The sequence below is a fragment of the Ammospiza nelsoni genome, chromosome 25 (assembly GCF_027579445.1).
Source record: "Ammospiza nelsoni isolate bAmmNel1 chromosome 25, bAmmNel1.pri, whole genome shotgun sequence".
NCBI classification, from domain to species: Eukaryota; Metazoa; Chordata; class Aves; order Passeriformes; family Passerellidae; genus Ammospiza; species Ammospiza nelsoni.
The window spans coordinates 4,465,576-4,493,275 of NC_080657.1; the positions used below are offsets into that span (position 1 = coordinate 4,465,576).

Sequence of the window (27,700 nt, forward strand, 5' to 3'; positions counted from 1 at the left end):
CCCGCGCGGCTCCTTTGTGCGGCGGGGGCGATGCTGGCGGGCGGCAAGAAGGGCGCGGAGGCGGCGGCGGGCGGCGAGGCCGGGCCGGAGGCGCCGGTGCCCCCGCCCGCCGCCGCCGGGGCGCTGGGCTCCTCTTCGGATAGCGGCGGGGCATCGGAGCGCACGCCCCGCAAGAAGGAGCCGCCGCGGGCCTCGCCGCCGGGCGGTGTGTCCGAGCCCTCGGCCGTCGGGGCCGCCCCTGCGCCCGGCGCCGAAACCACCGGCATCGCCGAGACCCCCGAGGGCCGCAGGACCAGCCGCCGCAAGCGAGCCAAAGTAGGTGTGGGGCGGCCCGGTTGTGGGCCCCGCCGGCGCCTCGTGCGGGACGTGCTCGGGCCGGCAGGGGCGTCCCGGGCCCCGGCCCCGCTCGGCCGGTCCTTTCCCGGGGCGTCCCGGCTCCGGTCCCGCTCCCCTGGCCCTTCCTCGGTGCGTCCCGGCCCTGCCCGGGGCTCAGCACGGAACCGGGGCCTGCCGAAGCGGGCGGGTGGCGTGCTCGGGACCGAGGGCTCCGGTGTTGTGAGTGTAAAAGACGCGCGTGTGAGTGTAAAAAGTGGTGCAGGAAGCACCACTGGCTTAAGATTAAGATCAGGATCCCCTGTTGTAGCTCATTTTCGTGGGCTTGTTCCCTGTCATAAAGGAGAGCTTCCCGCAGCTGTTTAGGAACTTTCTGTGGTTTCTGAGCGGATACCGAGCAGTAAAAACACCCCGAATCCATGGCAGGGCACTGGGGCGCTCGGGAGTTTGTATTTTATCAGCAAATTCTTCTGTTGCTGTGTGTATGGATGCAGCCGCTCCAGGCTCATGTGCGCGGGGTGGTGCTGGTTTTGCAGGGCTGTGAAGGTGATGGCCGTGCTCAGTCCATTGTTCCTCACCTTCCCTCCACTGGTGTTGGAGAGCTGAGTCAAGGCTGTGTAAGGGTGAAATTCAACAATGAAATCTAACAGCTATAAAATATCTTCAATAGTTTGGGTCTGTAGTATGTAATTCTCATCTGTTGTTCTGAATAAATTAGTACATTACCTTTTTTTTTTTTTTTGTGAAACCTTGTTTTAGAAGATAGTGAAGATCTTGAATGTGCCCAGGGTGTTTGGCATGGAAGCTGAAATTACTTTTTGGAACTGTTTTGTCCTGTGGCTCTTCAGAGCCATTGTGTGATGTAATGACTGAACTGCTCCTTCACATGTAGCAGCTGTTGTGTTGGTCAGTCTCGTGCATCTTTTAAATCAAAATAAGATGGATGTAGACTGAATATAAGGAAGGCATTTTTTACACTGACGGTGTTGAGGTTGCTCAGAGGAGCTGTGGCTGCTTCATCCCTGGAAGTGTTCACTGCAATGTTGGACAGGGCTTGGAGCACCCTGGTCTAGTGAAAGGTGTCCCTGCCCATGGCAGGGTGGAATGGGATGGGCTGAATGTCCCTTCCAGTCCAAACCATTCTGTGATCTTCAGAGGCAGCATTCCTTGTTTATAGTGCTCTGGTAACTAGTAGGAATTAGTGCTCTGTGTGGGTTGTGTGTTGGTGGTGTTTATTTGCACTGACAGTGCCCGTCTGCAAGGGCTGTTTGTCTCTTGTGGCACCATCTGTCCCTTTGAGCACTCCAGCATGAGGTCACCTTCCCATGAGTGTTTGTGGTGTGAACTTAGCTGGGAGAGGGTATCTAGATTAAAAATAAATGCAGGGAAGAGTTTAGGGGTTTTTATTGAACTTGATTGTTCTTCAAAAGCTGTGGAAGCTCAAAGGGAATGGGAGACTTCACAGGGCCTGTGGACAGAAGTAGCTGTGTGCCTTCATTACCCCAGTAAAGTATGGATGGGCTGATTGCTTCAGAGTGGGAGTTCACAGGAGGTCCTGGAGGTGCAAAAACCCTGAAATATGCTGGACGTTGTGGAATGTAAATATTTAAAAGACAGCATATAATGAATTATGTTAGTATCTTGAAGAATCCAGGGTTTCCTGTACATAGGCTTCCCAAAGCTACTTTGAATTGTGCCCATTATTGTTCTTTTTTAGTGGCTAGACTTAGACTATGAAAGATTTTTTCTTTTGGTGAGGAATCCAGAGTTGTTTTTGTCATTTCCTGACCTGTTGGATGTTGGGGGATCACTAGCTGCTTTTTTTTTTTTTTTTTTTTTTTTTCCCCATGGCTTCATATTGAGAAGTGCTTTTTTCCTTTACAATCAGTAGGGAAATTCACTAGCAATATACAAATCTTTCTTATTTTGGATTAAAGCTTGGTTGACTAAGCAGTATGAGATGCAACCCTCCCAGGCTAGTTCTTGGGGTTCCTTCCAGTTCAAATGAGTCTTTTTGGCTGGTAATTTTATTTATTTTTACTGGAGAACAGTAACAGAACAATACATATATGGCAATAAAGATTGGGGGGATGAGGGGAAGGGGAGTTTCTTGTGTTGAGCCACAAGTGTGACCATTCTGGAGAGGTGTGAGCTGTGAGCCTCTGTACCAGGACAAGATTCCCAGGAAGCAGGAGACCATACAGGGCACAGTGGGATTTCTGCAGGAAATCTTGTGTGTGCTTCTGGTCATCTGTGCTTAGCAGATGAAATTCAAGTTTGAACACATGGAGTGGACACAGAGGCTGCTTTTCATCCCTTGGCAGGGGTGTGAAGGAAGGGAAGAAATTCAGGGAGGTTAAATGATAATATAACACACATAAACTGGGCTTGATGAAAGCTCCTACTACAGGGTGCTGAAGGAGGCAAAAACATTTGGAACTTGTTAAGCTTTGTTATCTGCAATAAGAGTCTGCATAAGGTAACTCAGGCCTTTTCTTTAAACTGTAAGCAATTTTGTTACATGCAGCATTAATGTTACAGGCATCTTCAGTGTGTTCATGTTCTGTTGTGCTTTTCACAGGTCGAGTATAGAGAGATGGATGAGAGCCTTGCAAACCTGTCAGAAGATGAGTATTACTCTGAAGAAGAGAGAAATGCTAAAGCTGAGAAAGAGAAGAAACTACCCCCACCACCTCCACCAGCTCCTGCAGAAGAAGAGAATGAAAGTGAGCCAGAGGAGCCGTCTGGTGAGTACAGAGAGACCTTCTCTGAAACCATTTACCTGATTTGTTAACAGAAATTAGGTAGGGCTGGGTGTGGCATCATGAATCCCATGTCTGGTTTCAATCTGGTTTTGAATAATTGTTCTACAGTGTTTTATTTGCTGGCCCCATATGTGGAAGGAGGGGAGAAATGCAGAACAGGCTGATAAAGATAGGAATATGCATTAATGTAAGTCCAAATGAAGCCAAACCTCTTGTGCTAGATTCTCATGATCCTTTAGACTTGTCTTTGGAAGTTTATTGACCAGAATAGCCTCTCTGGCTCTGCTGCCACACCTGCTTGGATATGGGCATTCACTTATTCCTCAGAGGGAAAAGACCTTGGGTTTATGGGGGGGTTGTTATGCAGAAGAGCAGCTTTAAACTACTGTGATTCCTGTGGCTTTAAACTATAACTCTGATCTTAAGTTCTGGTTAGATACTGTTTGCTTAAATTTTAGTATTAAATGTCAGTATTCAGTGCTTTGCTTATTAGCTTAGAGAGAGCTTCCCTTTACATTGAGATGTTTTTTCGTCAGTCTTGCAGGGGAGGCAGCTTTTGAAATTTGTGATAGCAGTATCCTATCCTTTACCTCCATTGTGTTTACACAATGAGTGGGGTCTGTTGGTATCACGAAGGTGATGCTTTTGCAAAGTTCAGAGTCAAGAGATTTCATGAGATAATGTGTGTAGTTGGTGTTAGGAGCTGAAATCTAACAGCTGAATCTTTTCACGTTCATCACTGATGTGAGTCACTTTTAGTTTTCAGTTACCTTAATTTTCTTTCTGGCTGGCAGGTTTGAGAACATTGGACTGGTGTTAGCTTGGGGATACCTACCTTCAGTCAGGAAAAATATGAAAAGCTGTGGGTGTGTTTTATCTCATGATTTGCCATTGTAACCTCTCCTTGTTGCAGCTGCTGGCTCCTGCCTTGATACAGGAGTCCTGTAGCTCATATGCTTGACTGAAATACTTGCAGTGATAAAAATCCTGCCACCCCAATGTAGCAAAAATGGAATTTTAATAGGTATACTTAAGCAAATATTTTAAACTTACTATTTAATTTAGCTTAGATATTGTATTTAATCCTTGCAGCCTAATATTAATATACTTTTTATTTCTCTCAGATTCCATTTTGTGCCTTTAAGAATGATTATTGAAATGAATTTGAGGCATAATCAGTGAGGTACAGTGGAACAGGTTTTGTCCCAAGAAGGAAGGAACATGGAAGATGAGCAGTGATGCTGTTCTATACACACAGCAGCCTGTTGGACAGTTATTTTACAAACACTGTATTTAGCCATCCAAGTGCAATCAATTTTCAAACAGGCTGTATCTAGCTGCCTAGAAATGAGTAGATTTCAGGTCATCATATCATTTTTCTATTCCTAGAAATTCTGTGAATATGCATGAAGCAATAACATAGAAAGAAGACAGATTTCAAGCTGTCATTCCAGAGCTAGTCTTGCTGTAATTTTAAAGGTTTCTGAGGCTATATATGTTTCTGGATCTCTCTGTTTTTGTCATTATTAATGTAGGTGTCAGGAGCATCAGGCCATCTAATGCTGGCTGTTAAAAGTGCATTGAAACTTCTAATTCAGCCACCCTTTAGAAGGAGGAGGCAGCATGGAGTCTGCTGTGTATAAAAGCAGTGTTTGTAATTGAGGTTTTCTCTCTATGTCACTTTGAAGGAAAAATTGAAGTGTTCAATAAGAAATACTGAATTGGACAGTAATACTAGTGGAGGATTGCATACTGAAAATCTAGGGAAATTTTAGTTAGCATGGGTATTTTAATTTATTCTCATTGCAGACCTTAAAAAAAAATAAATCTGTGTTTAAAGCCTGTAAAAGTGCAGGTAATGCAGTGGAAGCATAAAGCTGTCACATTACAGCTTTTGAGCTGAAAAGCCTGATTGTGCAATTTAAAAATGTCCTGGTGCTAATGTCTGGTATTTCATTAGCCTGTCCCCTCAGACAGCTTACAGGGAAGGGGAATATTAAATGTCACACTACAGGTGACAGCACAGTGCTGATCTTCCTTGAGTAGGTTCCATTTGTGTGTTCAGCTGTGGGGAATTCCAGGTGTTCTGGCCGTTACAGGGTGGATTTGCAAGCTGTACTGCATGCTATTGCAGAGCAGTTTTAAAAGGTGTGACACTATTTCATGGTAAAGAGAATTTTCTTAGAGTATCTCTCATTTTTTCACTTCAGGAATATTGTCTAATAGCAAAAAGCTTCCAAATTCCCTTTCAGTGCTGACTGACGACATTGGTGTTCTTGTTTGCCAGTATCCCTTTTGGAATCAAGGAGCTCACTTCTGTTTGTTTTTTTTTTTTTTTTTTTGTTTTTCCTCACCAAATTGGATTTTCATTTTTAGAACTACAGAAGATTTTCTTTAGTAGCTCCTGGCCTTTTAGTGTTTTCAGTATTCTTACTTTGTGGTATTTTAGGTAGTTTTCCAAGGAACTGAATATGATCAAGATTAAGTTCAAGGGAATGGTCAAACTTAGTGGTGCTTTGTCTCTTGTCTGTTTTCCTAAATACATTCAGTACTCTGTGATACTCATGTGCAGCTATTGTTAATTTTGAGACAGTGGATAATTATTTGAAGTAAATTCCCTTCTGGACCTTCTTCCTCATTGCTCCTCAGCTCGTGATCTGTTTTTCTGCTGCCTTGAGGCTTGGAGCAGATTCTGCTCTCACACCTGTTCTGTTGAGCTGCAGGAGTTTGGTGTTAGCAGGGATCACTGCTTTGCTTGCTGTTAGCTCCTTTTCAATCTTTATTCCAAGAAAGGAGAGGCAATCTTCACTAGCAGGCCTTGTTTCCACACTTCTCTGCTCAGACTGAGCAGCATTTTTAGAATTGTGCCCAAGCAATCAGTAATACTGATAAGAAGAGGAAGACTCTGATTTCTTTCTGTAAATAAGCTGAGAGTAATTTTTCCCCTCTGGTCATTGTCAGTGTTAATTCAGGGATTGTGAATGCCAGAGACTGAAGTCAGAGTCTGTTTAATTTCTTAGTTTACGGAAGGCACAGGTGAAACTCTTATTGCAAACTCTTAGTGGCTTATGCTTGACTCTAATATTAATATTTCAACTGTATTAGTCTCTCCCAGAATGGAAGCAAGTCTTGAAGTGTTCCCTGCAAAATAAAATACTTGCAATGCAGATCAAGTAAAGAATTACATCCTGCTGTTGCAGATATGTTTATTCACAGAATCATAACTTGGGTCTTGTGAGGCCTTTCAAAATACAATTATTTGTCACAGTCTCTCTGTGAGTTTTTATTTCCCTGCTGGCAGACTGATTTTATACAAGTACTAACTATGGCTCCTCTGCTGTGCTGAGGGAGAATGTCTGTCTTGTTTCAGTTCCTATTTTGTTTTATTTGCAGATGTTTAATGTTGTGACATTCTAGTTTAATCCAGTTGATCACAGTATGGAAGCATTGGTTTAACTTTTTGTGTCTCTCTTTAGGGGTTAAATCTGTAGTTCAGATTAAATTCTTCTCAGTTAGTGTATCCCCTAAGAGCCTTAAGTTACATTCTGGAAAAATTGGCCATCCAGACTCTAAATTAGAGTATTAACAATTGTGTGTTTCGCCTCAGGTTAGACCTTGCTCTTACCTGTTTGGAGATATCACCTGAGCAGTGCTCTAGGAAGCAGCTGTTCCTTGCAGTGACCACTGCAGGGTCTTTCAGTGCATGTTGGTTTGGACTTGATGCCTGTTGAAGTGTGTGGAATGAAGGACCTTGGTACAGCAGGAGCCATCTGAACAGCTCTGGGCCATCTCTGGGGTGTGCCTTGGCTTCCTGGGCTCTGCAGGTGATGGGATTTCAGGCAAACTTCTGGTGCTGGAAGGATATTGCTCATGAGCTCACCCAGAGCCAGTGCCTCCTGTGAGGGGAGCAGTGTGTGAGGTGTGCAATGGCTTTGTTCCTGCAGGCACTGCAGCTGTTCTCATCTCTCTTCTCAGCATGCTCTGTTCCTGCTTGTGTTGCAGTCCTGTTAGGACTTAGATGCAGGCTGAGGCAATTCTGAGACTTCTTCAGATGTGTGCTTAGCCTTTTCCTCATGTTTCCACCGCTGGGAATGTTGGAAGACTGATGTCTTTCAGTGCTGGGTATTGATCACATCACTGATCAATGGTATGATGTGTATTTGGCTTCAGAGACAATCTTGGTGTGTTAGAACACTGATGGTGTATCAAGGGTGAAGCCAAATAAGAGGTCTGAGCCTTTCAAGAGTTGTTCTAGCATCAAGCTTAAAGGAAGGATTTATGGGGGAAAAATAGGATCTCCTATTTTTGAACATAAGAGACTTTTCAAAAATGCTTTAAACTATCTCCTTGGGATATGGGGAGACTTGGGAGCACCAAAGGCAAGATTATTCATTCTTAGGGTTTGAGATCCATAGAATCTGATGGTATCCATCTGCCAGATCATAATTATTTAGCCACCAGGAATGCTACATATGGTATATACTTCTTTATTTCCCATAAAATCTGATGTAAAGCGTTCCAGTAACCTGGATAACACTTTAGAACGTAATTCTTTGATGCCCTGAACCTAGATTCCAGAAAATGGGATTCTCAGAAAACGGGTTTAGTTAGTTGGTGAAATTTAATACCTAAAACGCCAACTGCCGGGCCTTTATGTCCAGTATGGTTTAATTTATGGAGTAAGGTCCCTGAGTTCTCCTCTTTCCTTCCACAGGGCAAGCAGGAGGACTTCAAGACGACAGTTCTGGAGGGTATGGAGACGGCCAAGCATCAGGTGAGGGTGGCGTTTGATGCTTGCCACTGAGTAGCCAGGTTAGGGATTGATGCTTGCAAGCGCGCACGGGTGTGGTGGTCCCCGACCTAGCAGGAGGTGCAGGAGTTGTGTTCCCACCTGTTTCAGAGTGTGGGCTCTTCAGATTGCAGTTGAGGGCTATAACAACTATGGAAAAGGGTGCTAGCTAAGCTGTGCTGAAATGCCTCAGGCCGATCTCTCATCCCTCCACTCCTCTCCATGTTCAGAGGAGTCTAAACATAAAAAAGCTGGTTCTTACTAGCCAGGCTGTGCCACCTAGATTGACACAGAGAGCTTTAGAGCAGTGTACCCTTTTTTCTAATCTGCTGAAGAAACAGCACAGAATACCTCCTTTTTGCTCCTTTTGCTCCTTTCTTTTTGTCTTTTGAAAGGGTTTGTGTTTGACCTGTGTGCCAGCACTTAGCCCAGGAGATTGTCAGCTGGGCACATTCATAGTCTGCTGTCACTGGACTGGATTGTGGATTGCATTCTCCATTTGGCCTTGGTGCTGCTGCTGGCAGTACTCACTGCTTCATTCACAGGATTGGTGTCTTTACTCCTAAGTACTTGGAGTGCTACTTAAAATCTTCCTCCAACTCTGCTGCTTTTGCTCTCACTTCAGGATTAGGGTTTTAGACAAGAGTCAAAGGCTACAGAACCTATTCTGTACCTCCAAGTTGCTCTTTTTGATGCTCAAGAAACTCATCTAAGAGTGCATCCTTTGCTGTTGTAAGTAAGGGAGCCAAATACTGTTATGGATGTTATTTCTTGCATGGAGCTGCTGGCTGTTATGCCTCATGGGCTTAAGGATGCCTTGCCTATTTCATTTTTAGGTAGGCATTGGCTGATTGGAAATTCTGCATATTTTATGCTGAGAGTATGCTCTAACTGTCCAATTCGACAGCCAAAATCCTTTCATTCAGTGTGTTCATCTGCAGATGTTTTAGTAAGTCTTTAAATGAGCAGCATCCCTCAGGATTTCTTCTGTGAGCAAGGATGTACTCAAAACTTCAGTCAGTTAGTTGCTAGTGCTAAATGTCAGGAATTGCCAAGTGTGTGTGTGCAATTGTGTGTGAAGAGGAGCTGATAATCCAGTCTAGGCAGAATCTTTCCAAGGAAAAACATGTAGTTTTGAACTGTAATGTGCAGCTTTCATGAAATACAAGCAGTAAGGGTGGGAAATGGGTTGTAGTCAGCCTGAAATCCAAATCCATTTAGATTTGAGCTGTGTAGTTGCAGAAGTAAATTGAAGGACATTTAGTTTTTAGATCTTGCAGTGGTTGGCCAAATAAAAATGCTATCTTTGCTATTAATAGCTATGCTTTTCCTAAATTCTTGTATGGAACACTCTTGTGGGTTGTTTTATTAGGTTTTTTCCCCCTGAATACCTGTGCACATCTGGAGCTACTCTGTTTCTCTAGTTTTAAAGTTTGGGTTATTGCCATGAAAGGTATTTCGCCTTAAAAGCCCCCCCAGCTCAACCCACCTTGGGAGTTCTTTTCCAAATTATTAGTATCACCATGATCTCTGGCTGCTCAGTTTGAAGAAATAAAGCTTTTCAAGACACTGCCAAGTTGCCTCAAATCCACACATCTGGGAGTTTGCTGGTGTTTGATGACTACAGTGCTTTTTAGCAGCTATCTGGAGAAGCACACTTCTCTTAGCACAAACCTGAAGAGTCAGGGAGTCAGGTTCAGCATTTTAGCTCTGTAAAAATTGTGCTGCTGAGCTCTTGAGCATCTAAAGCCTTAATTAAGTTTGTTAGCATTAATGAAGCATCAGAGAATTGGTAACTGGTTTGATTCCCATGCCCAGTTTTACAGAATTCATAGTTGAGCATGTGCATTCCTGCACTGATGTTGGCACCCCTGGGCCAGGGTTAGATGGAGGGACAGCAGAAGGGCTGGGCTGTGGTTGTTCCTGGAGAAACTGAAGTCATAGTAGAGCTATGGGTTGTATTCCACAGCTGAATATTAGTGCAGGAAACATTGTCCTATGGTCAATTTTATTTTACTAGCAATGCTCTGTAGCTTCTCTTACTAATTTCTTCTTGCTGTAAAATTTATGTCAATGATCACAGTTTTCTTTACCTTGAGTCATCACACAGATCTTTTGATCTTTACTTGTGAATGAATTTTTGGTTGTGAGGGTTTTTTTTGGTTGGCTGGTTGGTTTTTTTTTGTTGTAGGTTTTGGGGGTTTTTTTGGTTGTGGGTTTTGTTTGTTTGGGTGTTTTGTGTGTTTGCTTTTGATTGGTTTATTTTGAGGGTTTTTGGTTTGGTTGTTAGTTTCACAACCATCTCCTTCCTTGATTTTTTTTTTCCCAGCACCTTTGGGAAGTAAAAATGCTTGGAAGTTAAAGGGGGGTGTGGTGGCACCAGAATTAAAAGCAGGGAACTCCTCTCCCTGGTGCAGTGCCATGTACTGCTGTACATGAACTTCAAACTCTTAAACAGTTGTCTTGGTTAGTGTAACATGCTACAAGCTTATATTTTCTTTGCTGTTTATTGTAATCTTTGAGCAATTCCAGTTTCAGCAAGTGATCTTAATCATCCTGTGTTACTTGTGGGGTTTTTGCCCCTGGCTTCTGTCTTTCTAGATTGAATGCCCTGTCCTCTGTCCTGATCAAAGTCTCTTCTAGGACATGGAGATTTATATTTTCTTGCTGTATTTCACATCTCAGTGCTTTATTTTGCTTGCTGTGCCTGCAGGATTTGCTTTCTGCACTTGTGCTGTAGCACTGGATGCAGCTGTGTCTGTTTGTCACTTTTTCTGTAGTGCAGCATAGCAGAGACTGAGGAAAGCAGGGTGCAGAAATGCACTTACAGCACTGCCAGTGTGTGAATTGGTAGAAGTGCAGGTTCCTGTATGAATTAAGGCTTTCCATAGAGAAAAGCTCTCCTGGGTGGGTTCAGCATCAGGTCTTTTACATGTGGAGCATTTAAAGAGAACAGTAGGAAATCTGTTATTTGTAGGCAGCACAGGAAATGCCTAAATGTGATTATATTTCATTGCACTGCCTGCTGGAAATATATCAGATATAAATGAGAGTTTAGGGTGGGTTCCTTTAGCTGAACAAGGTCAGTGCAAATTAAACTTTGAGAAGCAGCTGAGAGGGAATGGTACATGCTGTGTTTGTGTATTACAGATATTTTGGCTTTGAAGAGGGTCTAAAACAGTTTTCTGGTTCTGTTAGAAGCTGGAAACCACACAAATTAAGGACAGCATCTAAAATAGTTTTATTTTATTGTTCACACATATACATGTGTGTATTATATATAATGTATTGATATGTGCCCCTGCCACACTTATTTTTTAGACTTTGTTCTTTTGGAGGGTTTTGTTTGCTTGTTTGTTTTATCCCCCCCTGTAGTATAGCTTTTTCATTATCTTAGATACCTATAATTCAAAGAACTGTTGACTTGGAGACCTGTACATCTTGCAGAAGTTAATTAAAGATATAAATGAAAGCATCCCATGATTTTGGCCATTTTATCACCTTCTTGGCAGTGCCTGTACACTACTTGTGTTTTTATTGTAGGTGTGGAGGGTGCAGCTTTCCAGAGCAGACTTCCCCATGACCGAATGACATCCCAAGAGGCTGCCTGCTTCCCTGACATCATCAGTGGGCCCCAGCAGACTCAGAAGGTGTTTCTGTACATCAGGAACCGCACTGTAAGTTTGTTGTAAAAATATTGGTGAAAAAAGGGCAGGAAATGTGTGTGCCTTGCTAAGAGTTTTTGGCAGTTACACTGTCTAGGTGAATTTTTGGTTTTGAGGCAGTGGGGTTTCATTTCTGGCATCCTCTTAAGTTAAGAAAAATGTACTAGCCCGTTCTTGATCTGTGCTGTGAGCAGCATAAAGAATCTGTAGTGTTTCTACAACAGCCAAAACAGGGATCAAGGCTTTCTCCTGTATTTTGGAAAAGTGAAGTAATGTTAAAAAAATTACAGTGGAAAAGCAAGAAATATTTTGAAAATTTCTGTTTTACCATAGTTAAGAGACAAAACACCTTATTCACCACTCAGTTTTTTCAGACTAAAGATGATCATGGGGCATTGACCGTGGTAACACCCAGTGCTTAATAAGTTTAAGTTATTTAAAATTTATGTGTGAAATAGCATGACTTCTGCTATTCCTGTCATGGTTTCCTGTAACTCAAGTTGTAACTTCTGGGAAATCATGAGATATGTAAAAACAGGCCAGAGCATGCCAAAAAGTTGGGAAAACAATTTGCACAAAATAAACAGTGAGCAATCCTTTTGCAAATGTGTTGGAAGCAGAAAAGCCTTCCACTGAAACTAAGAAATTACTGAAGGGAGATATTTGCAGTGAAAAGCAGCACTGCTGGGCCTTATTCACTACAGAGGAACATTCCTGAGCAGGAATCCTGTTTGAGGAAGGCTTGTGAGAGGAACTCTTCCAGCAAGAATGGCAGAGACCATGGAACAGCTGATATGAACCCAGAGCTCAGCAAACTGCAGTGTGCAGCCTCTTAATCAGCCATTTGCCTCAAATAGCCTCCCAAATGATAAAGAAAATATTTCTTAACCATTCCTATTCATTATAGTTGTAAGATTTCCACTTTAATTTGGTATCTGTGAGGAGCTGTGAAGCTCAGTAATGTAACTCTAGGGAAATATCCAAATAAATGACTAATTACGGAATGCAAAATGGAGTGGAAATGCTATGTATCACCTAGTAAAATTATTTATTTACTCCTGTGCTACAAAGTAAGAGTTCTGTTGGGAAAACAGGTCTTTTCTAGTATGAATTGACCTACTAACATATCACAGACAATTCTTCCTGCTCAGTTTTTGAACTGTAAATGTCCTGTAAATGTGCTTTTTTTTGTGTATATGTGGCCAGTGTAGTCCATAGCTGTGCCTTATATTGTTGAACATGAATCATTAAATACTGGAGATAAATAAACCTTATAACATGATAAGTACTGCTGTAGCTTTGATGAAAACGTGAAATCTGATACCAAAAAGACAATCACACATCTTTGTGCTACTTTGGTGCATTTCCACTTATTTGAAATGGTGTGAGAATTTCAAACAGACTGTATTGCACCTTGATGAACACTGGAAGGTGAAGTTCAGTGTGGCTTGGGTAGTCCTGCCAAAATTTAATTCAATAGGGGGTTTCATGTCCTGACAGTATTTGGTAGCAAACATGGGGCTGGAAAACACCTCTTGTATTGCTTAATATGATTTGTTGTGTTTGTTTAAATCCAGCTGCAGCTCTGGTTGGATAACCCAAAGATTCAGCTGACATTTGAAGCAACTATCCAACAATTAGAAGCACCTTATAATAGTAAGTCAAGTTGTTCATTGCCAAAATCATATTGTATGAATCATTGCTGTTTTCTTTCACTTTTGTTTGAGGAAAAGCTGCTTCAAATGTTTGAGTCCTTTGTTAGTGGAGCTCCATGAGTGGTCATGTACAGACTGGGATATTGGTTCAGATTTAGTAGAGTTCATTGTCTGGTAAAGAAATATCACTAGCAGGATTCATAAAAGCTGCTAAAAAAATGGATTGTTACAGTAGGGTTAATTCATGTGCAGCTTTTAAGGTTTGCCACAGCTTCTTGGTGGTTTTTAGCTGTAAAACATTATTAATCATATGGATTTTGGGAGGGTTTTTCAAGACTTAAACAGAGTGGGTGTGATGCAAGAAGGCAGTAAAAGAGTGAGGAGTTACTGCTTGCAAATGGAGACCATTCCACACTTCTCAGACAAAATCCCAATAAACTGGGAAAAGGTGGAGGGTAGCCATAAAAAAATAATTGAAGAGGAAAATAGTGCTGAAATGCAAATATCCTGTCAAGGATTGCAAAATAGGGATTTATTGTTCTTTTAAAAATAAAAATGAGAATTCAGTGCTGCAGTAAGTATTGGCATAACAGTAAGTATTGGCATAATACTGGCAAATCACATCACAGTTCTGTGTCATGATGCTGGGATTTTGCAGTTTCAGAAAAGGTGTTATTCTGCACTAGATTAGAAGAAACCCCTGATATCCTGTACAGCTTTTCAGGCAGGATTCAGAACTGAAATACAGCATGGGTGTTTTTCAGAACAGTAACCTCAGGCTTCCTGAGGAAGGTGAGTGGGTCAGTAGGGCAGCAGAGCTGTAGGGCAGGATGTGTTTAGTGGGATTTGCCCAGGTTACTGTGAATATTGCTCAGTATGTATGTGCTGCTGAACACACAGAATGATTTTGAACATTTCTTCATTTTTCAGGTGACACAGTGCTCGTTCACAGGGTTCACAGCTACCTGGAGCGCCATGGGCTGATCAACTTTGGCATCTACAAAAGAGTCAAACCCCTTCCAAGTAAGAGCCTTGAACATTGTTTCTAGTTCAGATTTTGTTTTATTATTCCATGATTTCTTAGGACAGTTTTTTGAGTGTTCTTTTTCAGAACTGCAGTGCTAAGAAAATAAAAAAAGGCTGGAAGGCCATCTGGCTATTGATGTTAATGTGTTTTATTTTGGCATAGAGAAGCCTTGTATTTATGTAAATCACTTTGAGAGGAAAAATTGTTGGCAAATCTTCTGTAGATAATTCAGTGACTGTCACTTTTTAATGAGTTATCTTGGTTCCTCATTTGAATAACTAAAGGCAGAAACACAATATTGTACTTAGATCTGTTACATGCTTATGTGATTCTGGAATTTTGCAAGTGAACTTCTCTGCCCTTAAGTTTTATTCTTCTGGGGCAGAAAGAACTCAAACTATGATACTTTGTCCCCTGTAATTAATATGAATTGCTTTCTTCTTCAGACAGTTGTCTGGAAGCATTTTTCTCCTGTTTTTTCCTTGTTCCAGATGTACTGCTAGAGTATTTTCCTTGTCCCTTTTTCAGCATGACATTGAGAATTACTTCAGTTTTCTTTTTGTTAAAGAATTTATTCTCTCACTCATTAGAAGAATGCTGCTTTTTGTTCTTGGTATCTCTTATAAGACTGTTTTTAATTTAATACTGCACTACTGTAGCTGATTTTTCTCTTTCTTTAGCCAAGAAGACAGGAAAGGTGATCATTATTGGCTCTGGAGTCTCTGGGTTGGCAGCAGCTCGCCAGTTGCAGAGTTTTGGCATGGATGTCACAGTTCTGGAAGCCAGAGTATGAATTTCTGTGCTATTTTACTTTATTACAACTTAACCTGTTCATTACTAGGGCAGGGCTGTGTCCCTGCAGCATGCCTGGGGTCACTGTGGGCTGTTCCAGGCAGTCTGGATGAATTGTGCTACTGAACCTGTCTCACAAGGAGCTGAGTGAATCTGTCCTTGCTGGGAGCTTCTGATGCTTTCTCAGAGCTGGGCTGGATGGTCAGGTGCTGGTGTTGTGTGCTTACACCAGAAACAGCTTAAAACAACTTCTTTCATGATTAGAAATTGATTTTTCATCAGAAAGCAGAATGCCAGACTAAAGGGAAGACTAAACAGAATTTCAAGAGTGTATTATTAAGGGTTTGTTAAACTGTGGGAGAGGGCAGGAAAAGTACTCTGTGTATTGACAGTCTACAAAGTTACACATATATGAAAAATATATAAAAAACTAAAAATCTTTAGGCATAAGGGGGAGGAGGAAACCTAGTACATAACTAAATTTGTGCATGGACAGTGAAGAGATTTGCTTTGGAATCACAGTAGATCCTGCTGTAGAAACAGTGAAATATGCCCAAATCAGATTAGGCATCGTTTTTTCTATTTCTTTCCTTTTTCTTTTCTTCTCCTTTTTTAAATGCTACTTCTTAATTTGAGCAAATTAATTGTGCTAGAGTTCATTTGCAGAGGTTTATGGGAAAGTGTACATTCTGTTTATTGAACCCCCACTTAGGAGAATACTTGGACCATGTTTTGTAGATGTTTCAGTGATTATATTTCAGTATATTTAACTGGAGGTTTAAATCTTGTGCTTTCCAAAGGACAGAGTAGGAGGAAGAGTTGCCACCTTTCGCAAAGGGAATTATGTGGCTGATCTGGGAGCAATGGTGGTGACAGGACTTGGTGAGTTTTTCAAAATCAAAAAGACAGGGGAGAAAAACAGGGGGCCAAGATGCTATAAATGTGAAATCTTGATGCTATAAATGTGAAATCTTAATGCTGCTTTCTTTCATGGCCAAAATAATTGGGTATTTTTAACTCTTTAAAAGAACATGTTCTCATTCAGCCTTTTTGACAGTATTTTCATAAATAGCAAAGCTGTATGATGGGAGACACCCTAAAGAGACAGAATGTATTCTTTCAATTTACATGGGAAAACAAGGGAGGAGGGGAAATGGAGAGACATTCTAAAGAGAAAGCCTTTCTTCAGGGTTGAAACCCCAAAAATAGTTTCTCCACGTGATTTCAAAAATAGTTGTAAAAATAATGGCAAACAAGCCAAATTTTTTCCTATTTATTACTATTTCATGGGATGGCATCAGTTATTGGCATGGTTACTCTGCTAAGGAGATGGGCAACTGTTTAGTGTGGAATATCCTTCAGCAATGTAGTGAAATGATAAAATACTGTAAAACCTATAATAAACCTCTGGTTTTACTGACAGTCTGAATTTGGTGTCTGTCTCATGATCAGTCTTATTAAATTGCATATAAAAACTGGTTCCAAAGAACTGAACTTGCACAGTCATGGAAAAACAGATTTCATTTTGCCTATTGAAAGGCTGTAATATTTTTATGTTTAACTCATAAAATCATGGAATTTTAAAGGTTGGGAGGGACCTTAAAGATCATCTAGTCCCAGTCACCCTTGCTTTACAGGGACACCTTTCACTAGACCAGGTTGCTCAAGGCCTTGAACACTGCCAGGGTTGGGGCATCCACAACCTCCTTGAGCAGCCTCTTCCAGTATCTCAGCACCCTCACAGGAAAGTATTTCTTCCTAATAATCCAGCTGAAGTTTCCCCTCTTTCAGTTTGTACCCATTACCCTTGTCATACCAATGCTGCTTCTGACAAGGAGTCCCTCCATGGCTGCCCTGTAGGATCCCTGCAGGTCCTGGAAGTAGAAATGTGGTTTTTTTCCACGTCCTCATTGCAGGAATCCCTGTGAAGTGCAGACCTTTGGCAGGGTTACACCAGGTCACTGGAATGCATACACTGGAATTTGTGTTTTAGTCTCTGAAATTGCTTTAACTGTGGAGTTTTTGTTTAATTGCAGGCAGATTTTACAGGACTCTCTGTTAACTGTATAAAATCTTTTCCAGGAGGAAATCCCATGGCTGTGGTCAGCAAACAAGTAAATATGGAACTGGCAAAGATCAAACAAAAATGTCCACTTTATGAAGCCAATGGACAAGCTGTAAGTCTGGTAGTGTTTCCATGAACCTTTTAAACAGAAGTAATATCTCAATTCTGTTTGTTACCAGGCTATTGGTCTAGCTTGAGATGGCTTCCAGAGAGGGAAGAAGGAAATATTGTGTCCCTTTTTAGGCATTTTAGTTATATTGTAGCATACCTGCACCTATTCTTCTAAAACCTGCTCTTTCCACATGAGTTTTTACCTTTGCATTTCAGAGGTTTTGTGGAAGCCAAGTTGTCTCACCTTTGTTTAACCTGTGAGTGGTTTAACAGGTGTGAGGTTTGCTCTTTCCAGCACTTGAGCTCTCACCATGTAACAGGTTTTTTCACACTGGCAGCACTCACTGTTTAACTGAGTATCATCAGTACAGTTAAATCCACCATTCCATGTGTGTCCTGCAGTGTTTCCACCATCACCCTAGGAAAGCTGGATTGGTAATTCTTACTCAAAATAACCATTCCAGAAGAAAAATTACTGTCTGTACCTCACTGAGTGTGCCAAGCCTTCTAAAGCCCTGTGATTGTGTAGAGCCATCCTGCCATCAGAGTCTTTTGGCAAGCTTCTGTAGCTGTGATGAACACACCTTCCTTTCCAGTTAGGAAATCTTCTGAGCCCTTAAGGCAGTTTGGTTTTCTCCTGCCAGAGAAATTTGTCATTGTGGTTTGACAGCTCTTCTTGTGCCCATTCTGCCAAAGTGTGACATTGTGTTCTACAGACCTTGGTATCTGACCATTTCAGACAGTTGAGGGTATTAAATTATTTTTTTCCAAGGGCTATTCTCAGCAGCTGCATTATTTATGAATGAATTAAGAACAATTCTTGTTCTTTTGTCTCCTAGGTTCCCAAAGAGAAAGATGAAATGGTGGAGCAGGAATTTAATCGTCTGCTGGAAGCCACATCCTATCTCAGCCACCAGCTGGATTTTAATGTTCTCAATAATAAACCTGTCTCCCTAGGTCAGGCTCTGGAGGTTGTCATACAGTAAGTGACTTCTCTTTTTGGTAGACTTTCTTGTTTTGGGGGTGAATTTCCAAAAGATACCTCAAACAATTGTGGTGCTCCTAGATGTAAGCATTACATAATACTTAATATCACAGATGGTTAAAGGAGCAAACCTCTCTTCTTAAAACTCCTAAAAATCATTGCTGGAGTGGCTCAGTGTGCTTGGTGTCCATACAGAGCACTCACACTACTTGAAAGCTAATGACAATTATAATGGCCTTTAATAGCAGATATATCTCTTATTTACAGAAACTTCCATTAATTTTCCGATTGCCACACAAGTATTTACTAAAATACCCCATTACATGATTTTATTGCATTCCACTAATTAGATTGTGATAATAAGTTTTCTCATTAACACAAGGATTTTATGTTGAGCTGACAGTTGCTTCTCACCTTTTCCAGATTGCAGGAGAAGCATGTGAAGGATGAACAGATTGAGCACTGGAAAAAAATTGTGAAAACACAGGAGGAATTGAAAGATCTTCTTAACAAGGTCAGATGATGACATTTAGAACAAGGTGATAATCATTGTGTTCCTAAGAAAATGGCAAAATATACAAAAATATCCAAAGAAAAATATCAGAAAATTGCTACTAATGCTGTTCTTAAATATGTCTTTGCTTAAGACCTACATAGAAGCCCTGTTAGGACAAAGGTGTCACCTGCTTGGTTAATCAGAAAACCATAAAACAGAATGTGGAAAAGAAAGGAAGAGGACAGACAAATAAGCAGAGATGTTTCGTAGCTTCCTTTGGAGATGCTGATACTGGCTGAGGCTTCTGGGGGCTGTATAAAATGTTCACTGTCTTCAATACACATCTGATTTGTAGTACAGAAATAGTGATTTAGGACAACTTCCATTATTTTTGCTCATGGTAAATGATGTTTTTACTTTTCTATGTTTCTCAAATTAAAAATGCTTGTGGGCTGCTCTCAAATTACTTGCAGCATAGTAAGAAATCAGTGATGTTGGGTTTCAGCCATGTTGTTTAGGGTTGGTGGTATTTACTGTGGTTTCTTGGAGGTAGAGTTGCATGTGTAAGTGATACCTGCCAAACTAGGAAATCTCTTTGCTATAATGGCACAGTTTGAGGTGAATATCCACTTTACACAGTGACTTGTTGAAATCTGCCTTTTGCCTTTTTCCCCCCTTTCTTTCTTTCTCCCTTTCCCTGCTCTGTCTTAAAAGATGGTGAATTTAAAAGAGAAGATTAAAGAGCTTCACCAGCAGTATAAGGAGGCATCAGAAGTGAAGCCACCTCGGGATATCACAGCAGAATTCCTTGTGAAAAGCAAGCACAGAGATCTGACTGCACTTTGCAAGGTGAAGGATCACACACACATGCAGTGTGTCAGTGTTTTCTCAGGACTTCAGCAGCCAAAAATTAGCCAATTAGCCACATTTTTTTAATAAGAGTAGCCAATGTAAATGTTTCCACATCTCTCACTATGATCCAGTGCTTTCAAGAGAATGTGATTTACAAGAATTCTGGGTTTTAACACTGATCTGCTTTGAGTTCCTTTAGCTTTTAGGGGAATACTAAAGCTCAGTTTTAGGTAAATCTGCTGGCTCATATCAGCATGTAATGGTTTGAAGATTAACTTTTCTTAGATTTCGTCTTTAATACAGCTGGATTTCAGAATAATAAGTATATTATAATATATGAAATTATATAATATGATATAGTGTGATATAGTATAATATATGTTATAATATAGTATAGTATAATATATGAAATTATATGATATAGCATATTATTATATGATACTATATTATATTATATTAGTTATAGTATATGTTATAATATAAGTTATAATATATGTTATAATATGTTATAATATATGTTATAATAATAAAAAAATAACCCAGAAATGAAATCTACATTTGAAGAGAAATAACTTTTCTCTGAGATAAATAAAAGTGGTTTCTTGACTAAAAGACTTCTTTCTAGCTAAAGATTATCATGTACAGAGCTCTGTCTTGATAAGCAGAGTTGCTTCCCCTCTCTGGGAGTATCTTGATGTAGAGTTGTACCTTAAAAAGGAAACCATAAAAGCTTAAATTAGATCATGTCTTTGGTTTTTAAGTATGATTGATTCTGCTTTGGAAATCTCCATGTTCAGTATTAGCTATAAACTTTGAAGAGAGAGAAGAATAGAAGAAATAGTTTGTGGAATATGAAGCTCTCAGAACCATAGGAACCCTTAAAATAGCAGGAGTGTAATGGACCCTCATGTTCTTCAGTTCTGAGTGTTTAAATCCCTGAAATATCACCATGCTGGTATTTTCTGCAGTGTAACACAGAGCTCTGTGTATACAAAGAGCAGAAGAGCAAAATATGCTGGATTAAATGTGGAAAAAATAACAAACTTTATTTGGCTTCCACTAATTCCATGAAGTGATTTTTCTGGTGATTTCTACTGAGACCAGGTCCAGTGTGATGCTGCATGATGCCTTCAGATCCTTTTATATATCAACTGGTTTTAATGTTACCTTTTAATCTTAATAGGAGTATGATGAATTGGCAGAAACACAAGGAAAGCTGGAAGAGAAATTACAAGAACTTGAAGCCAATCCACCAAGGTAAAGAGACAAACTAAAAGTTAGAATACTTAGGAAAACAGTTCTTTCACTGCCTTTTCCCTGAGTTTCAGAAATGCTATGGTGTTATGGGAACTGAAGAGGTTACAAAGGCACAAACATGGAGTTTGAGTTCCCTCAGCTTTAGAACTCAATTTCCTCATTTTTAGAGATGATTCAAACAGAAAAGGTGGTTCTGAGAGGGTGATTCTGTAGAAATCCTGGCAGTAATCAGTGCCTGATCCCAGAGGCATTTGAGGTTTTAAATACCTGTCAGTAATGATAGCATAGAATCCTAATTATATTGGTAGAATATTATTATTCTGTGCAATTTTACTAGGCTTTTTGTTGTTGTCCTTATGCATGCTACTTAAGCCATTATTTATGTAACCTTTTTTATTTCTAAAGTTTGTAGCTTCCCTTTGAGTATTTTACATGAATTCTGCCCTAAAAACCTGAATTTGCTGGGTTTTGATAGTCAGCTTTCATGAGAGAGGTCTGCATGTTCAAAATAGAGTCTGATTAATGTTTTTATTTCTGGGCTAAGGAGGGAGTCAAAAATGACTTGTGAAGAAATTTTTAGAAGCAATGCATTTACAATATCCTGTTCTAATAAGCTAAATGTCTTTGTGCTATATTTTTTTTTCTAGTGATGTTTATTTGTCATCAAGAGACAGGCAAATACTTGACTGGCATTTTGCAAACCTAGAATTTGCTAATGCTACACCCCTTTCTACACTGTCACTGAAGCACTGGGACCAGGTAGGTAACAGTACTCAGCAATTCATAAAAACTTGAACTGTGTTTATTTAATTCTCATTAAAGTTTGTCAATATTAAGAGTTTTTAACTGTTAAGTACCTGCTTTTGTGCAGGTACTGAATTCTTATGTGATTATTATTTGATGATGAAATTTCAGACAGCTTTTTGTTAGTGCCAAAACAATCTGTAACAGTACTCTTTGCTTAAAGTTTCCATACATATTACTTGATAAATAATCAGAAATAATTCCACATTTGTTTAAATCTTTAAAAAATATTTTGAAATATTTTTTGCCATTTTGTCGAGTTGATTATTTTCTATTGACTTAGAGGACTTCATTATGTGACTGCATTCTTTTTATGCCTCTTTATTTTAGGATGATGACTTTGAATTCACAGGCAGCCACTTGACTGTGAGGAATGGATATTCCTGTGTGCCAGTGGCCTTGGCTGAAGGGTTGGACATTAAATTGAACACAGCAGTTCGACAGGTTCGCTACACGGCCTCAGGTACCTGATCTGGCACTCTGGGGGCATGGAAAGCAGATTTCTGTGCTGCTGGAAGCACTTGTGAGTTCTGATATTGTAAAACCCTTCCCATGGCATGTTTGGGGTTACGTAAACAGCCACGTTTCTTATTGGAGTTCTGTAAATAGTTGCTAGAGGTTTATTAATCTTGAATGGTTTTTTTTTATTATTTCTGAGTCTCATTTGACCCAGTCTTTTGCAGTTGTATTTACTGATTGTTCACATTTATTCTCTTGTTTATTTACTTCATTGATTGAAACATTTGGAGTAAGAGGTCTGGGCCTACTTAAGGACCTGGTATTAGAAGTATAAATGAATGTAATGGAAGGAATGTGTCTGTTTGTTGTTCTTCAAAACATTGGGCTTGGGAAACTGTCAGCTGGGAGAGCAGTGTAATGAGAGGAACACTCCCTACTTGTTGATATATATAAATAATATTTACTGACCTGGATGAACCTTTAGGCTTGTCTCAGTAAGGCCATTTTCAGATGCTGCTTTAATTGTGTTTCCTGCAATAGAGTTAAATGGCCAGTAACAACTTGCCTACAAGTTTAGTGCTGTTAGTGTAAAGCTGTCTCCACAAACAAAATACTTTCTGATGTGGTTATGGTAATTTATTTCATTTTTAATCCAATGCTCTTGCCTCATGGCCTATTAAAGTGTTTTTTCTCCCCTTTCCAGGCTGTGAAGTGATAGCTGTGAACACCAGATCCACCAGCCAGACCTTCATTTATAAGTGTGATGCTGTGCTGTGCACTCTGCCCCTGGGAGTGCTGAAGCAGCAGCCCCCAGCAGTTCAGTTTGTGCCACCTCTTCCAGAGTGGAAAACCTCAGCAGTGCAGAGGATGGGGTTTGGCAACCTCAACAAGGTAACCATGGTCCCTGGGGGCTGCAGCAGAGCAGGGCTGTCAGAGGGAGAACCTGAAATGTGGGTGCAGTGTGGCTGCTGGGGGAGAGCAAAATGCCTTTCCACAGCTGTTTTGCTGGTGGTGAAAACTGTCAGGGGAACTTGCAGAATGATGGAAGTTGTTAACCAGAAAATGAGAGCACACTAACCTGTGGGAAGGCAGCTCTGTATTGTGTATATGCACTCTGTATTCACCACATTTCCCTTTCACGACCTGTCCAGTGATAAACATCCATGAGTGTAATTGTCTTTATTTTTATTTCTTCCCTTCACTCCCCCTAACTGTTTTTACTCTTTCTTTCCAGGTTGTGCTGTGTTTTGATCGTGTTTTCTGGGATCCCAGTGTCAATTTGTTTGGCCATGTTGGGAGCACTACTGCCAGCAGAGGAGAACTTTTCCTCTTTTGGAACCTGTACAAAGGTAACTGTGGTGCATGACTGCTTTTGCCAGTGTCTTATTGTATAGTTTCAGATCTAGAAAAAAACACTTTTTAAAATGCTGTTAAGTGTTCCCATGTGGCTATGATTAGAAGGTAGTATTTTTAGGAAGATAAATGGAAGCAGAGAACAGCACTGAGAGTTCCAGGCCGTACCTTTAAATTGCATTACTACCACAGCAGGATTAGTAGTTTAGTAGTTTTCATTAGTAATTTTGGTTTCTCTGTAGCTGGTGCTGCCACAACAGATTGTCAGGAGATTTCTGCAGTCATTGTACTGGTTTTGTTATAGCCATTGACCAGACTTAAAGCAAAGGTGTGTATAAGGAGCATTATGAAATGAGTTACTTGTTTAGCAGGTGACCAGTGGGTTTTCTTCCATTCTGTCATAAGCAGGACAGGTTTCTCTGTTAACTGGAAAAAATTGCTGTGCCGGGGAAGCACCTTTCTAGACTATTGAATTATTAAAATATTTGGTAAGATTTTGCTGGAGAAATACAAGTAATGAGCCTTGGATAGCAAGGCTGTTCATGTGGCTTTTGTGGCTTTGTGTCTCTATTTTGTAGTTAGCAAGTAGGGTCGTGGTTTTGGTTTAGATGGAAAGATCATGTCATGTACAAATTAACTTCACATGCTACATTCTCATCCTTCCTTCTCATGAAGAAGGCAGAGCAGGTAGAAATGAAACAGAAATGCAGTAAAACCTCATGTTGAAGCACAAGTCAGATGGCTGAAATCAAAAACAACAATTACCATTTCAGTTAATGTGATTAGACTGTGAAACATCATTCCTGATGTTTTTATTTACTTTTTAATGCATAAGATCTCTTGATAATTCTAAATAGTACCATGGCATATAAAAATTCATTTTCTTTTTGTTGTATTGAAAAACGGTGTAAAATTTAGGACTTCTTCTAGTAGTAATACTACTAGTAGTAGTCCTAATTTTTTAATAGTACTAATAGTAGTAATACTATTCGTACTAATTCTAATAGTAGTAATACTACTAGTAGTAGTCCTAATTTTTTAATAGGACCATATATGGTGGAAAATTTAGGACTATTTCATTGAACTTGTTTAGTCTCCAACTTTGTGCCTTAACTGCAGATCCGTTCCTATCCAAATCCAACCTGTCTGATCAAAGTTTTCAATTTCATTAATTAAATTGTTCTTTTTTTCTCTCCCACCTCCCCCCAGCCCCGATTTTGTTGGCCTTGGTGGCAGGAGAAGCAGCAGGGATCATGGAGAACATCAGTGATGATGTCATTGTGGGTCGGTGCCTGGCCATCCTCAAAGGCATCTTTGGCAGCAGTGCTGTGCCCCAGGTCAGTGGGGGGAAGAGTGCATTGTCAGCATGTGGGGAAATGGGAGAAGGAACAGAGGAAACACTACACATGCAGCAGGGTCTGGTAATATTTTGGAAAGACTCAAGGAATTACCATCAAAAATTCACCTCAGTGTGTGTTCTCATAGAATATAAACATGGAGTTCACCACCAACGTCAGCCCAAGGACTTTGTCCCTTATGTTGTTGCCATTTGCATTGTTTGTATTTGTCACAAAGTGCAGAATTTGCACTTTGCCATCAACTGAAGCTCCTGTCTTGTCTCAGCCCAAGGAGACCGTGGTGTCCCGCTGGCGTGCTGACCCCTGGGCCCGGGGGTCATACTCCTATGTAGCTGCTGGATCCTCTGGAAATGATTATGATTTGATGGCTCAGCCAATCACTCCAGGACCAGCCATTCCAGGTGCTCCACAGGTGAGAAATTTTTTTTAGAAAAAGCTCAGAACAAAATTAATTTTTTCATTCATTCTGTTATCACGGGTTTGATGTCATTTTTTTGCTTAAAAAAAGAGCATTTTCTTCAGAAAGCCAGTTTGGTAATGTCTGAACAGAGTATTTAATATTTTACCTGTGTTTTGTACTCCATATTTTTATTGTCCATTACCATATTTAGGTGAGTTGTAGTGATTTGAAAGAGGGTAAAGGCCAGAGTGAGAAGCACAGGTATCAAAAGGTCTCTTCCAAATGGAGGGGCCAACACAGTGAAGGCAGGGTCATCTCCAGATCATGTTGAGAGAATAAAGTTTGAAATCACTGCCAGGAAAGGCTGTGTGGCTGTGGTTTTATTTGAGTTCTTGTTTTAATGATACAAGTCATTAATACACACAGCTATGATTAAAATTATTCTCTGCAGAATGTAATAATGAACATTTATTTTTCTCCCACTTCTTATGATTCTGTGGTAGTTAAGGTCTCAGCTGAAAGAGAAACTGCTGATTTAAATGAATTGTTGAAGTTTTTGTTTATTTGCTGTGTGTCATGATTTGACAGTGGCACAATGCCAGTGCCCCCATGAAAATACATTCTCCCTGGTGTCTGCTGTGAGATGTGACCAGGAATAGAGCAAAGCAGGCTCCAGCTTAGGAATAAAGGAAAGAACTAGAGTTAATATTCCAGGATTAGATTGCTCAATATATTATATGAGCATTTATTTTTCTCCCAATTTGTATGATTCTGTGGGTAGTTGTTTAAAGTCTCAGTTTAAAAAGAAACTGCTGATTTAAATGAAGTTTTGAAGTTTGTATTGGCTTACTGTCATGGTTTGACATTGGCACAATGCCAGTGCTCCATGAAAATACATTCTCCCTGGTGTCTATTGTGAGATAACAAGGAGCATTATTAAATGAGTTATTTGTTTAGCAGGTGACCAGTGGGTTTTCTTCCATTCTGTCATAAGCAGGACAGGTTTCTCTGTTAACTGGAAAAAATTGCTGTGCCAGGGAAGCACCTTTCTAGGCTAGAAGTGACCAGAAATAGGAATCCTTTATTCCTCAGGCTCCAGCTGAGGAATAAAGGAAAGAACTAGAGTTCATATTCCAGGATTAGAAAGTATTCTTCCTAAACACCTTTGGCTGTTGTTACAGTTACAAACACCGTTTATCAAGTAGCGCTTTATTTTCTTGGTAATTTGTAATAGATTCAGTATGGCCTATCCTGTATGCACCACCTTCACACTAACAGAGATTGTGCTGAGATGTGACCAGAAATAGCAGGCTCCAGTTTAAGAATAAAGGGAAGAACTAAAGTTCATGTCCAAGATTAGGAAGTATTCTTCCTAAACACCTTTGGCTGTGGAGTTCCAGTTACAAACACCGTTTATCGAGTAGCGCTTTATTTTCCTGGTAACTTGTAATAGGTTCAATATGGCCCATCCTATATGCACCACCTTCACCCTAACAGAGATTTGCTGTGATCAGAGGACCTTTAACACCTTTCAGTCCATTTGCTGACGGAGCCCTGCTGTGTTTTCCCCCAGCCCATCCCTCGGCTGTTCTTCGCGGGCGAGCACACCATCCGCAACTACCCGGCCACGGTGCACGGCGCGCTGCTGAGCGGGCTGCGCGAGGCCGGCCGCATCGCCGACCAGTTCCTGGGGGCCATGTACACCCTGCCCCGGCAGCCCACGCCCGGGGTGCCCCCCCAGCAGGCTGCCAGCATGTGAGGGAGCTCTGCAGGAGCAGAAGAGCACCCTGCAGTGGAGCCTGGAGTGGTTTGTAGCGGTGTCTGCTGAGAGGAGCCCGAGTCGCTGGATGAGCCTTGTCTGAGATGGCCTTACAGAAGCTTTGGCTTGGCAGCCTTTTAGAGCTGTTTGAAACTGAATCCTTTACTGCAAAGCTTCACTCTGCAGATACTTCTTGGAAGACAAAATAGCTGGAGAAATTTTTAGGGTGTTTGGGGGTTTTTTCTACCTATGTGTGTATTTACAATTTGGTACTTGCACAAGGGCCTCTAGAAGCTGGTTGCTATGAATACTAGCTTAGTGTAGAATGTATGTAAATTTCTTTGTGGTTTTTTTATTATGGCTTTGTTTTGAAGAGTAATATTTTTGACCAATTCTATTTCTGTCTGGCATTCAAGAATTTGGGGCAACTGTTTGCCTGGTAGCAAATCACACCTGTCCAAAAGGGTCCATTGGCTGCTACACCACCTGCATTCTGCTGTAGAGTAACCTGCTATCACTGAGTATGCTAAGCATACTGATTTATTAAATACTTCCAACAACAGAAAAGGTGCTGAACTGTGTTCCAGTGTCCTGAGGTGAACTCTGGGTGTGGCACAGCCTGGTGCTGTACTGCTGACCCCCTGCTGCAGTACATGGAACCACTGAATGGCTCCTGGTGTGTTAAACATCCCAAAGGAGATGGAAATTATCATCCCAGGGCAGGTAACCTTAACAGGACCAGGAGAACAGGCAGTGGTAGCTGGGATGAGAGGAA

At 40.7% G+C, this 27,700-nt stretch overlaps 1 protein-coding gene across 2 annotated transcripts; it reads left to right on the forward strand.

Moving 5' to 3' along the window:
• KDM1A (lysine demethylase 1A) lies at nt 1–27,492 on the forward strand. 2 transcript variants are annotated; one of them, XM_059488521.1, is made up of 20 exons: nt 1–315; nt 2,915–3,080; nt 7,813–7,872; nt 11,431–11,564; nt 13,130–13,208; nt 14,138–14,230; nt 14,915–15,021; nt 15,827–15,908; nt 17,109–17,203; nt 18,042–18,184; nt 18,611–18,701; nt 19,398–19,532; nt 20,719–20,792; nt 21,440–21,551; nt 21,927–22,059; nt 22,759–22,946; nt 23,290–23,404; nt 24,618–24,745; nt 25,032–25,178; nt 26,740–27,492. In XM_059488521.1, the coding sequence occupies exons 1-20, from the start codon at nt 31–33 to the stop codon at nt 26,923–26,925; spliced, it is 2,553 nt and encodes an 850-aa protein (XP_059344504.1). In that variant the 5' UTR covers nt 1–30; the 3' UTR covers nt 26,926–27,492. The 2 variants fall into 2 exon arrangements, with proteins under 2 accessions (XP_059344504.1, XP_059344505.1); XM_059488522.1 differs by lacking the exon at nt 7,813–7,872.
• The last annotated feature ends 208 nt before the right edge of the window (nt 27,493–27,700 follow it).